This window comes from Stegodyphus dumicola, chromosome 1 (assembly GCF_044657685.1).
Source record: "Stegodyphus dumicola isolate Sdum_Otavi_A_Nest chromosome 1, ASM4465768v1".
NCBI classification, from domain to species: domain Eukaryota; kingdom Metazoa; phylum Arthropoda; class Arachnida; order Araneae; family Eresidae; genus Stegodyphus; species Stegodyphus dumicola.
Genome location: NC_140768.1, coordinates 214,799,355 through 214,813,553, shown reverse-complemented (window position 1 = coordinate 214,813,553; position 14,199 = coordinate 214,799,355). Strand labels below are relative to the sequence as shown.

The 14,199-nt window shown below is 33.8% G+C and overlaps 1 protein-coding gene across 1 annotated transcript in view; it reads right to left on the bottom strand.

Moving 5' to 3' along the window:
• The window catches only part of LOC118190605 (corticotropin-releasing hormone receptor 2-like), a 696,181-nt gene that overhangs the window by 61,413 nt on the left and 620,569 nt on the right, over positions 1-14,199 (bottom strand). Inside the window, exon 10 of the mRNA XM_085825357.1 lies at positions 9,822-9,863. Coding sequence (XP_085681483.1) covers positions 9,822-9,863 — 42 coding nt within the window. The remainder of the gene's footprint in view (positions 1-9,821; positions 9,864-14,199) is intronic.

Here is a 14,199-nt window from a genome sequence, read left to right as displayed (position 1 = left end):
TATGTGATTCAAAATTTGATGGCTGTAGGTATGATTGGTTTTTCACATTACCATAGACATGCATACATTCATACATATGCTTCATTATTTAATTTCTTTAAATATAATTCAAGGCCAGAATATTTGGCGGCAACAATTTAAGATTAATTTTACAGAAAATTCTGTCCTTAAGCAGACATAAAATTTAAGAAAAAGCAAGTGCCGCCCAGTCGGTATCGTGGTCAGGGAAGCTGACTGCGATACCGAAGGGCCTAGGTTCGAATCCAGGAGAGGGCAGGGTTGTAACTGTCCGTCCCTTCATAGGAAAGGCGATGGTGGCCCACCTAGGTGCCTTCATAATAAAAAGACCACCACATCCGCTCTTGTATAGATTAATGGACTGGGTTATATTTGTAATTGTTCACAATCTGCCATTTGAAAAAAAAAAAAAAAAAAAAAAAGCAAGTTGAGATATCATAGTACTAAATGCTATGAATTATCGTTTATTAGGTTTGCTAGAAGAAGTATTCCTTAAATTTTGTGAACACCTTGAGAATTTGCACTTGAAATGTACTTACATGTAATGAAAATGTAATTACATGTTTAATGAGTCATTACAAAAATGAAACTATTAAGTGATTTTAAAGCTGTGAATTTATGTCTGTCCTCATTGTAATTGCGTGAGAGTCTAAACTACACTGCTGGCCGCCCAAATTGCAACACCAAGAAAGACAAGAGATATCCCAACAAAATTTATTTAGTAGATAACATGTTGACCAAGTATGAAATGACTAAATTTATAGACTTCTGTGAAGTGTGCTTCCTTCCAGAATCAGTAGCCAGAGTAGCCGCCATTGTTGGAAATCACCGCTGCCACACGCCTCGGCATTCATTCAAAGAGACTTTGGATGTGTTCTTGGGATGCAGCAGACTAAACAGCTTCCAAACGTTGCCAAAGTTGATCTGGTGTGGCAGCTTGGGATGTAATCTGAGTCAATCGTTCAGCAACCATGGACCACATGTTTCCTATCGGCGGAAGATCCGGAGAGCGAGCCGACCAGGGAAACAATTCAATCTGGCGATTGACGAAGAACCCTTGGACAATGCGTGACACGTGTGGCTGCGCATTATCCTGTTGAAATATGGCTGTGGGCAAGCCCTGAAGGTGAGGAAGGACAACTGGCTCCAACATCTCGGAGACGTAGCGCTGGCTGTTTAAAATACCGGCAATGCGTATTTGAGGAGTGCGAGAGTAATATCCAATACCGCCCCATACCATAATACCCGGTGCAGGACCAGTGTGGCGGTGCATAACGCAGCTGTTCAGCATCCTCTCTCCACGGTGTCTCCAGACTCGAATCCAACCGTCGTGGCATGACTCGTCAGACGGAATATGGAAGCATGACTCGTCAGTAAAGACAATTTCATTCCATTCTGCCGTCCACATCCTTCTTTTATTGCACCATTGGAGTATTATTTTTATAGAGATTAGAGTCCAACAATCGTGGTGGATTTGTGCTTAGAAAGAGCTCCTTTCAAGAGACCAAAGGCATAGTAGTCCATAGATGAAATATCAGGGACTTCACAAGAATGAATATGTTGAAACGGTATATGTGCCATACTTGTAACTGTTTTCATTTTTCAAGGCATGAAGTGTTTAGAAATAGGACTTGCTGTTTTGTCACGAAGATGAAATTTCACTGTTTGAAAGTCACTGTAATAAAGAAAAAGCATTTCTTACGCAAATATCGGATATCAAACTTTACCTTGACAGTACATTGCGTTAAATTTAACACTTTTTCCCACTCTACTTAGTTTTAGTTTCCTGTTACAAGAGAATCCTGCGACAGTCATAAACCCGTAATTGAAACTTTATTGCATTGATGGAATCAGGTATGCGCACATTTTTCTCTTCGTTTTCGATAATAAATAGACATTGTTTTTTTGCAATCATTAAGGTAAACCCACGCTTCATCAAGGATCACAACGTATTTCAATTTATCTCCTGCTAAATCGTTTTCATACAATACAATTATACAAATTGTTCTGTGTTGAGTCACATGCCTCTGCAAAAGCTTGTGAATACTGTGATTGTTTTTTTAAGCAGTAAATCTTGGCTTATTATTTTATTTATTATTGCTGCAGATGTAGTTAAAGTATTAACTTGCGGCAAATTTCTACTTCAGCGGATTTTCTTTTGTTACCCAGGATCTAACTATAGACATACTGGAAACATTACGCATCATTTTTTGGCATTTCTCGAGTATTCTTTCCATGCTGAAATTATGGTTGATGGTTTTTTTCCTTTTCCGATTAATAATGCTGTTTATTTTGCACTTAGAAATTTTAACACCATATAGTTTACAATGTTTTTGAATCTTGGAATAATAATATTTCTCTTCGGAAAGTGCAACAGCATATCCTTCAGTTCACAGCTTGTTTACGTGTGCCATTTTGAAGCAAGAATAAATTTTATAGCAAAACAAGAATAAATTTTTATACTATAACGTTTGCTTTTTTAAAATTCTTTATCGAAATCGTTCTAAAAATGTGTAAACGTCCTTTGTAGATTCAGAAATTTCTCCTCGTAGAAGCTTGTAAGATATGTAATCAGTACTCTGTATGCAGAACATTTCTTTAGGAGAAAAGTTGAGGTTAGAACCATACTCAGTAGGAATGAGAGTAGGTTGGTAGGAAAGAAAGATAAAAAAATGCGTGTCGTCAAGTGAGAAAGAAAACGTTTTTGAGGTATATGTTGATGTAAGAAATTGAATGTTTTCTTTGCCGGTGACTCACTGTTAAAAGTAGACTAAATAAGATCTTCTAATAAAAAAAGGTGATGCATCTTACTACTTGAAGTATCTGGATTCAAGTGCTAATGATGAATAATGCAATGAACAGGAAAAAAAAAGTACTGCATTATTCATCATGAACACATAGAGAAAACTGGGATCGTACCAAATTAATCCTGCCTTTATCTCCACAACTGTAGGTGCTCTATCTGTTGTAATACTGATGAGTGTGCTGAGCGAAGAGCAGTATTTGTTAATATTTTGCCGAGTATAGTTTTACAGCTCCACAAGTAGTTAGTGTTAATACATCCAGATTTCGTTCTTCAGAGTAGCACTTGAAGAAACAGTGGAGAAATATTGAAAATTTTGTAGTATTGCGCATATTAAAAGCTAAGGAAAATGCAAAATGAAACGAAAAATTATAAATAATTTGTATTTTGGTCTTGACATCGGTAACTGACTCACGAGGTAAGTCTTTCTAAGGTGTGAGTTGAAGCTGTTTGTGATACTAGTCATTAAAGTTTTATGTTATCTAGAATTGTAACAATTTCAGTTAATGAGTAATAATAATACTTATTGAGCACTGATAATGGTTTCTATTGGCTTATAAGGTATTTTCCCGCCTTCTTGACAAGCCTTTGTGGTGTGGTGGTCTGCACTCTGGGTGCGCATTCCAGAGGTCCGCGGTTCGATTACCGGCGAAGGCGTTGCTAATTTTTTCTCTTTCCTACTTCCAAAAAAATATCTAATGTCTCTACAGGCTTTTTTAATGAAGATTTTACCGCAGTTAACTTCCAGTTTTGTAATCATGATTTCAGATGATAATCTATAGAATAATGTTTTGATTTGCCTCATCGTCATTTTCCAATATATTAATTTGTGACTACCTTGTACGTTATAAGTTCTCTAAGGTTACCGTTAAGAGCGAATGCAAAATTTCGTTTCCTTTTTTTTATTACAGTTGACATAATTATGTTTCTTACAATTTGTTGATGCCATCTTCTTAAAGTTTCCGTTTATAAAGAATTATCGTTTAACACAAATCCTGCTGTTTATCGTTTAACACAATTCCTGCTGTTGTAGCGTAAGTAGTAGCACGTTCAGTTGCAATCAGAAGAAAATGGATGATGTTCCACAGTTATCAAAATAGGAAACATGAAAAATCAGCTATTCCCTCAAGATTCACGATCCTATCTAGATCTACGACCAAACGTAGTGACAGACAAAAAGAAAGGGAATACTTAAATGAAGATTTTTGAAATAATAATTTGAAAGTTCTCAGTTTTATATTTTAACGAGGTTAATATAATATAATTAATTATTTAATATAATTAATTATTTAATTTTAATTTAATTTATTTTAACGAGGTTAATATTAGGATTACATAATTCCTGTTGTGTCATATATAATTTATGTCACTAGGAGGATTAGATCTGAAACACTTTTATTTACAAAATCTGATATGAACACCACAGGATTTCTTTGTACGGCCTGTTAAAAATTCCTTTTAGAATAATAAAAAACTGATATTAAATATTGTTAGACAAAGTACATACACTATAAACTCCTGTTATATATGCAATTAGATTTCGCTATTTGTCGAAGACTAATTTTTTTTTTTTAAATTTGACATTGCCCAAACATGAATATTTTCGTCATTTGAAACACATCTGTAACTAGAAGTATATGACTACGACCAACGAGCGCGAAAATAAAGGCTAGGTAAGGACTGTTAAGCGCCCGATAAGGGGATATATATATATATATATATATATGTTTGGTACTTATGATTGCAACAAAAAAAGGAGGTGAACAACTAGATCGTCCCATATACAGTCCCATATACAAAATTTCTATGTTCTATGGCTAATCGTTTTTGAGTTATGCCAGATGAAAACAAAATCTCTTTTGAATCCATTTTAGATATATTTTACAATCCGCTTTGGAAAAAAAAACGTCCTTTATTCTGTCCGTACTTAGAGACGTCACGCAAAAATAATCGCTAAGATGGATTCAAGAACTGTCAAACTGGATATTTCCGTTGAAATATGCTACCGAAATATTTCGCTGTTACAATGCTTAGTTTATTTCGTAAAGGAAGTGAAAGTTATTAAGTGTTTGGAAAAGCTTTTTAAAATAAATATACTACTAAGACATTTTTAAGTATGTCATTCAGCGTTTTATAATATAAAGATTACCGATTATTCTTTTAATACTTTTTTCTTTTAATATAATTTGAAAATCTTCAATTAAAAAATTCGCAATTTTTGAAGATTTGGAAAAAAAAATGATAACCTTTAAGAAATAAATGTTTCAAACCGATATTGAAAGAAGGGAATTAAAAATAATATTCTAATGTAACATATATTCCAAGCTCATTTGATGTAAGTTAAATAATAGTAGTAGTAGCAACGGAGGATGTGAGCACCATCCCTCTAGCATTACGCTTAATCGGTTCTGCTCGCGTCCGCCTTTGTATAGTATTTAATGTTAATCCTTGAATTTTTACATGCCCATATTATGGCTGATTTACAGATAAATTCTTAACAGTAACATAACTTATTACATAAAATTTGGTTGGAGACTTTTCTCTACACATAATAATATAAATTTTGTTAATACATGCTAATGTTAAAATATACACTAAATAAATAAATAAATACATAATAATAGTAGAAATATACGATAGTTCAATGTAACTAATTCTACTAATACAGTTTCTGTTTCCAAATGCTTCCTGAGTTCCGAATTATCTTCTGTCATTTAGTATTGAAACAGACATTCATAACGACATCTCTTTGATTTTTTTGCAAATTCGTAAAGTATTTCAATTTCAATTTTTTATATCTTTATAGCTTGTTCATTTTTTTCAGAGTTTAGCCCCTTCTCTCGTCCTTACTTCAAACAAATCTTTTTGTAATTTCTCTTTGTTTCTAAGCTGTCTACATATTTCTTCTTTATCATGAAGTTTCTCTTTTGTTACTTACTCTATTTCAACTGGAATGCTGTCTAAGTCTTCTCTTAAAATTGCTTTCATTTTGCTGCAGTTCATTCATGAGTTTCTCAGTTTCAAGTTTTCAATTTTTTCCTTATCTCATAACTTATATATTGTGCTAATGTCTTCCAGAACAGTACTTTTTCTTTACAAAGTTTTTCGTCTTTTCCTTTTGCATATCACTGAATCCTATCTCTGCATGAATTTTTAACTTCCATTTCCAATTCTTTCTTTAGTTTTTCAATTATGCTTATCAGAAGACATCTCCTGCAAAGACTACAATTCTTCTTTCAAGTGCTCCATTTTCTGATTAAAATCATCTATCTGTTTAATTTCCTTTTAAGCGACAAAAATTCCATAGATGTAGGCTCTGATCCACTGAAGCTGTTACTCCAACATCAGCAAAAGTTTGCAGCTTAAATAAATCTTACGCAATTTTTTCAAGAGAAGAAATTACAGTGACTTTGTGATTAATTTTTAATTGCAAAGCTCACATACAGGTTTGGGCTTCGTGTAACTTATAAAGAAGCCTTTTATTGCTTTCCAATTGCTTTTTTATCATTTTTCATTCAACATTTTACCATTCTGAGATTTTTCAGGATCACCAAGTTGGCTCTTTAACAAGTCACACCGCTCTTTCAGCACAGCACATGGATTTCATCCAGAAATGCTTCTTTTTCCTTCTTTAAGTGAGCCACTTTGTTTCATTCAATGGAAAGCTCTCTTTTAATTAAATCTTTGTTTCCTTTTAATTCACGATTCAAATCTTCTAATTTTAGTTTCTCCACCTCCAGTTTTCGAGTCAAACTTTCTGTCATTACAAGTTCCATATGCGCAGCATCTCGCCCCTGACTTTCTTCTTGCAATCCTTGGGATAGCTCTTCATTTCGTTTCAACAGCATTTTAAATCCTGATTTTATTGATTCTCTGGGGCCGAATAAAAGGATTTAACATATAATAAACTGATAAATGAAATATTTTGCTTGTATCTAATACTACATATTCTCCTTCCATTTCTATATCATATATGCCAACAACAGAAAACAAATCCCAGGCTCTAGGTGTGAGATCCGGACCATCCTCAGTCAGTTCAAGATTTGGGCATTCACCAAGACTAAGAGATGTAAAAATCTTCTTTAGAACCAACACTTTGTCATGTTTCATCCTCATGCTGTTGCATATTCCCAGCAAAAGAGGATATAAGACCCTGTTCTAAAAGATGAGTGTCGATATCATTTTCAATATCTAGAAATATTTTGACTAAGTCTGATGGCACACGAAGTAAGCGAGAATTAGTCTAAGCAGCATGCACCTGCCAAAACCTACTATCAGTAGATGAAATCTGGCAACCCATTATACCCTCCTTCACAGCTAAGCTAGCTGGGATTCCTTATCAACAAACTCCTTTTCTTTTGCAGGAAGCTGCATTTCGATATCCTCTTTATGGTGCCGTAGTTCGTGTACTTGTTTCCGAAGACCTTTTCATTCCTGATAAAGTTGCCTATTGACATCTTTATACATAGAAATATTTTCTGAAATTCTTCTTGTAGTTTATTGATTTCTGAATAGATCATCTGCTTATCATCAGAATCAATTGAAACTTCAGAAACAGATCTACTAAACATTTGCTCACCACCTTCCATTTGATCGAAGTTCTGTTCCTCAGTCATATTAGACTTTTAGTATCGTTTCCTCTGTCTACAAGATCAGACAGAGACGATCTTTCTTCTAGATATTCTACATCATCTGATCTCTTACTGGCCTTGCTCATAAAGTAATTCTGATACAAAAATTCAACAAGTCCACTTTCTAATCTATTATTGAAGTCATCAAAAATATCAAATTCACTAAAGTCTTTATCACTATTAAAAGATTTTAAACTACTATTTAACATTTATTGCTTATGAATATTAATCTTTGCCCTTAGTTGATTGCATAATATAATTAAAGCTTTGGCATTCTTTTTTAATATTGTTTCATATTTATGTTTTGGTTTTGAAAAAGGTGTAAGTTAAATGAAACAACTTCCAATAAAATGGTAACGAAAGATGATTTAGCTTTCCTAATTAAATTAATTCCATGGATCACCTTCGTTTAATATCCGCGTGCTTTTCCTCGATGAAGTACAGGTGTTTTTCTCCAGGGTAATAACATATGGAAATCTAGAGTACCTGCATTTCGTATAGATGCAGTAGGTGGAACAGCGATTTAATATATTTGGAAAGCTTGAGGGTACATTTACGAAAGGATTCGTATTTTATGAAATATTCTGACGAATATTTCGCATTAACAGCCAATGACCTCTTTACAATATTATATTGTATTGGCTGATATCCTGGTATTATTAAATCCACTATGTATTTATATTTAACTTCGCATCGTTCGTGTTGATATAACAAAAATGTAAAGCGCAAGTTATGAATTAAAATTTAGTCATGTAATTGGTACAACAGTAGGTAATATATTATCAAATATGTAATTTAAAGGCCAAAAGGAGATTAGTAAAGCCACTAACCATCGGAATAAATCTAAATTTTGAAGAAAAAATACTGTTATTTTAATGAATACATTTCATTGATCTAATTAATAATTTAGTTAGCTTAAGATGGACATATTTAAAATATCAAATAATGAAAGCAGGTTTAACAAAATAATCCTCCCCAACTATCTGCCATACATTAAATATTAGTAAGCTTATAAAGGTTATTTTAACAGATGTAGACCTTTATCATAATGTTAATGATGTAACCAGACAGATATTGATATTGGTAGGAGTTTTGTATAATGTAACATGAACTGCTTCAGAAAAAGTGAAGCTTTCCATAAAAATAACATTACAGGGAAAATTCTATTTAACATTGAGGTTAAATGGCTATCTCGCCAAATTTTGCCCAAACTGGCGATGGATTTTGCGAATATTTTTATCGCTAAATTTGGCGAGAAATCTCAAAATGCCACCAAACTTGGCGATCATTTGGCAACATTTTTGTCAAGTCAATATATAACTGTAATTGGTACGGCAACTGAATAGCTGCAATTGATCCCTAAAAAATATGTAACTATAATCGTATACTGTAAGTGTATATGCCTTCCAGCAGTTTCGAGAAATCGAAGGTACTGGAAATTTCTCATCGGCCGGGGAACAACTATATAACACCGAAGAGAGCATCAGTTCTCACTTTTTAGTTCAGAGTTGACTTTGGAGTATTGAGAGATCTTAGTGCGAGCTTCCTTCTTTAAATGAGATTTGCATTGCGTTGTGTTTAATGTTCTTAGTAGTTTGAAGTGACAACCACTGATTGGGTTTTTGTTAGCCCAAAAGGAACATTAGTTCCGAATGGTATATTTTTATATGTTTAATAAATAAAGAAACACACTAAGGGTTAAATAAAGATAAAAGAAGTTTTGTAAAGCCATCTTAGTAAAAAAATCTGAACACTGATATGATAAAATGAGAAAAATTGGAAAAAACAAAATATATGTCAACATTTAGCGCTGCATACGGAGTTCTAAACGTATATTGCTATGCTGCTTTTAAAATTTTTGTAATTTTGATGTTAAATTGTATATGGTGTAAGTTCGAATGAAACGATGCTTAATAAAAGCTAAAAAGACAAAGAAAAAAAAATGCGTTAGTAGGAGTGAGTGTAATAGCAGACTGGTAGACTGCACGCTCAGCGAGAGCGTAAAAAACCATAACAAACCATTTTGGGCGACTGTTAAAATCTGAAACCTTTCAGATTTTTTACTTTAATCATTCATTTGCATCAGAAAACATGTTGTACCTTTATATATTATTCAAAATCCTATATACAATTGTTTTTGACCACCATTAAAAATATGAAATAAACTTATTTATAAGCCCTCCCAATAAAACATTCTTATACAAAAGTTTATTCAGAAGAATAAATATGTATAAACATTAATTTTAGACTTTTCAGAAATTAAAATGTTCCTCACATTTTTACACAATATTCACGAATATTTAAAGAACAAAATATCAATACTGCATTCATAAATATGAATTAAATATCTGCATTTTAAACGTACTTACATCTGCATTCATGAAGCAATACAAAACAGATACGAAAAGACCCTGAAAATATAAAAGAGGTACATATTATTATCAAATAATACAAAAGGCATGTGAAATAGTTACTTGTTGTTCTTCATGTCTTTAATTTCATTATAAAATGACTTAAATTCTCAAATCCTTGAATTTAAAGCTTTGTTCTGAAACCATTAAATTCAGCATCATTTATTTACAGATTTTCAAAAATGTAAAATGATTTGCATGAACATTTATACACATGTAGTAAATCTGGCATAAGCATATTTTGTGAAAAAAAAAAAAAAACAAGTTCTTGAACAAACAACTTCTTGATGAAAAGGTATCAAAAGCATTTGATACCTTTTCATCAAGAACAATAACCTACTACTGTAGAGTCAAATATGAATAGATATAGGTATTTATCAGGGAAGAACATGAACTTTTTTTAACATGTAACAAACCCTTTTGCAGAAGACTACGATATAAGCTGTTTTCTTTGTCTAGTTCTCCTGCACTAATTGTTAAATTATAGCAATTAACAATGTTTTCTCATAGTTGTTTAAAATACGATCATATGAAAGATGTTTCAATCACCAGCATTAACTGAATAGAATTAAAGAAATGTTGTTTCAAGAAGCAGTTTCGTAAACAAACGCTACAAAATCTATACTATTATCATTCTAGCTAAAAGCTTAAAATGTTGAGCTGAAAACTGGATCTGGTACATACCTACTTGTTTCGGAAAAACTTGAAATATTTTCGACGCAAACAAATGCCTACTATTTAAATCCCTTTTAGTGCTTGGATTATGAAATTCGAAATATGTTATTTTCAACATTTTCACAATTGTTATGGCATTATTTGCTTTTCATAAAAAATTGTATTATTATAACTCAGATTGAAAATTATGAAAGTTTTATAAAACTGCGGGTTCATGAAGTAGTCCGAAAATTAAATCCCTGTATTTATTTATTTAGTACATTTAGTTTATTTCATAGTATTATGAAATTCTTAATAGTGTCCATCTTCATAGAATATGGAAGGGCCTTTTAAATTTCAAAATAAAATTGACGAAATAATGCTGTAAGGATTTATTTTATTCCAACCAATTATTTTTAGTTTGATTTTTCTGTCCCTCCGGATTTCAGTTTCCTGCTGGAATGTAAATTTTGTTATAACGTAGTATTCAAATTTAAATGTATTTCAGAAGCAGTATTTAAGCTGCCTCTCAAAATGAGTAGTAGCGGATTTCAAAATTAAAAGCATTTGTTAGGATTAAGCTGCATTTCAAAATGAGTAGTAGCGGACGTAGTTCGGAAGTTTATGCTACGAGTTTGAATCTAGCTTTCTAGTCTGCGTTCGACACTTTCAGTTTACACTGGTATTTCTCGGCTCGGCTTTGCTGCGTGCAGCTGATTTACCTTAGCTAACCTAAGAGCCAGTCGTTAGCTATCTTACGTTAATGTGCATTTTGTATTCATATTACTTCCTTGTACGAAGTAAAAAGGAAGTATTATAATCGCGAAAATTTTCAGGCATCATATTTCAACGAAAATATCCATTTTAACCGCTATCGATTGCAATTTAACGATGTTTTTGCGTGACATCTGTACCTAAGGGCAGAATAAAAGACTCTTTTCCACCCAAAAAATTATAAAACTGATTTAAAATTAATTCTGAAGAGAATTTTTCGTGGCGTTTGTACGCACGTACGTATGTACGTATCTCGCATAATTCAAAAGCGAGTAACATCAGAACGTTGAAATTTTGTATATAAGACTGCTACAACATGTAGATGTGCACCTCGTATTTTGCTTGCAATCGGCCGCACCAAACGTCCACTCTGTTAACCGGCTGTTTTCTCAGTTTCTTTACTCTTATATGTAAGTTGTGCATTTGTTTGCTTTAAAAATGATTGAATTATGTTGTTCTTATCTTCCAGTTAAGGGTTTTATGCCTTTAGTAAATCTGCACGCAATATTTGTAGAGTTATCAACAGTTTAAAAGTTGTAAAAGTGCAGCTAAGCTTAATGAATTTTGCGATGGCGGACATGTTTGTTTACATTTTAAACTTGGCAAAATAGCGGATTTGTTGCCAATTTAGAGAAACTAAGCTTCGCAACAACAAAGATAACGCCTTCTTTTATTATTTGCGAATTAAATAATGTTTAATCCATTCTGGAATTTATTAGAGGAAACAGGCGTTTAAGATTTATTTCGTAATTTTTAATACAGATATTTTAAGTTTTTATGCATTTTGGCCTTATCGGGAAGTGAGAACTCAATTAAGTGAATGAGAAATACTGAATCGTTCGTGAAAAATTGTTTCGTTTTTGCTTTGTTTGCTTAATTTTTTCATACATCGTTTTAGATTTATTATAGTATTTGAATAGGACATGTGGCAACGATTAGATAATTCTTCAAATGATATAAATTTTGTGCATTCTGAGTTATAATATGAACGAAATGTAACGCTGTTAAGTGAAGGTAGCGCCAGATTGTCACTTTTTAGCTTTGCTTCTCCGTTTTCGTTTTCCTGCCAGAATGCAGATTTTAGCTCGCGTGGATTTAAATGAGGTTTTGAAGTATTGTTTCACTCAGTGCGTGTTCCGCCTGTTGAAGGCCATAGTAGTAGTTGATGTTCTGCGCTAGCGTTCATGTCTACGGCGTTGTATTAACCTTGCAAATTTTGCTGTTATGCCGGTGTAGGTTTGAGCCAACTCGCTCGCTAATTATTTCCGTGTAACCTTTGGATAATTAACGACTTAGATTTAATTTAAATGTGAACTCCTTACCTTTTGAGCTGCACCATAAATAGCTAGTTTTCGTAAGCACAAGGAGTACCTTCTGTTCAACATATTTGAATTCTTAATAAAAGGGTCTTTTAAACCCTTAATACGTTTCCTTTTGATTATATAAATATGGCGATAAGTTGCTTAGCTCTACATAGGAGTTGATTAAGAATAAGTTCACAAAAACCAAGCGGACTGAATCATTTATTTACAGGGGTTGGACAAAAATATGGAAACACCTTTAAAAAAACATGTTTCTTTGCTTAATATGGTGTAGGAAACCCGTTGGCATCCAAAGCAGCTTGCAGTCTTCTCGGAATGGATAAATACAGTTCCTATATGTTTGCCAAGGGAATATTATACCATTCTTCCTGCAAAACGGTGGCAAGTTCAGATAACGATGTTGGCGGTGGATAACGAGAACGCACTTTCCGTTCCAATGTAGACCACAAAGGTTCGATGATATTCAGGTCTGGTGACTGTGGTGGCCAGGGGAGATGGGACAACTCATCCTCGTGCTCAGAAAACCAGTCCTGGACAATATGAGCTGTGTGAACAGGGGCTTTGTCGTCTTGGAAGACACCATCACCATCGGGGAACAAAGTTTGTACCATGGGATGAACTTGATCGGCCAAATTGTTCACATAAGTCTTGGCAGTCATGTGCCCTGACACAGTTATCATGGGGCTAGCAGAGAACCACGATATGGCTTCCCAAACCATAACAGAACCCCCGCCATGTTTCACTCTTGGCAACAAGCAGTCTGTATTATAGGCTTGAGATGGCGTTCTCTAGACGTAAACTCGGACAGAAGTGGGAAACAATGTGAAAGAAGACTCGTCAGACCATATTACTCGCTTCCACTGCTCTATAGTCCAGGCTTTATGACTTAAACACCACCTTTTCCTGTTACGGGCATTAGCATCACTGATGAGTGGCTTCTCAATTGCAGCACGGCCAGCAATTCCCTGTTTATGAAACTCCCTTCTAATTGTTTTGGTACTCACAGGGTTCGGTAACACAACATTCCTTTCAGCAGTAACTTTTGCAGCTGTGGGCTTCTTATTTTTCGTCACAATTGCCCTTAATGATCGTCTGTCACGATCACTCAGGACACACTTTCGTCCGCGCTGTGATTTAGCAGATGATGTTTTCCGCTTTTCAAATATGCGGAATAAATCTTCGATACAGTACCTCTAGAAACACTAAACACCTCGGCTGCCTTGCTTACGGAAGCACCTACCATACGTGCTCCTACAATTTGCCCACGTTCGAAGTCTGTTAACTCTGACATAATGCAATGACAACCTCACATAACAGTACTCCGACAACAACTGAACTGTTTAGCACATTTACGAAGTTGTATAGGTGGCGTCAGTAGTCAAAAACGCCAACGACACCTACATATTTCATTAAAATCAATCTTTCTTTTCAAACATGCATTTCACAAGGTGTTTCCATATTTTTGTCCATCCACTGTATTTTACTTAACACTTTGAAATAGAAGAAATGCCGTCCACGTGACGACACAGCTTTTGATGCACACATCACTGAAAGCACTGCAGCTATTAAAAAAGGAATAGAATACA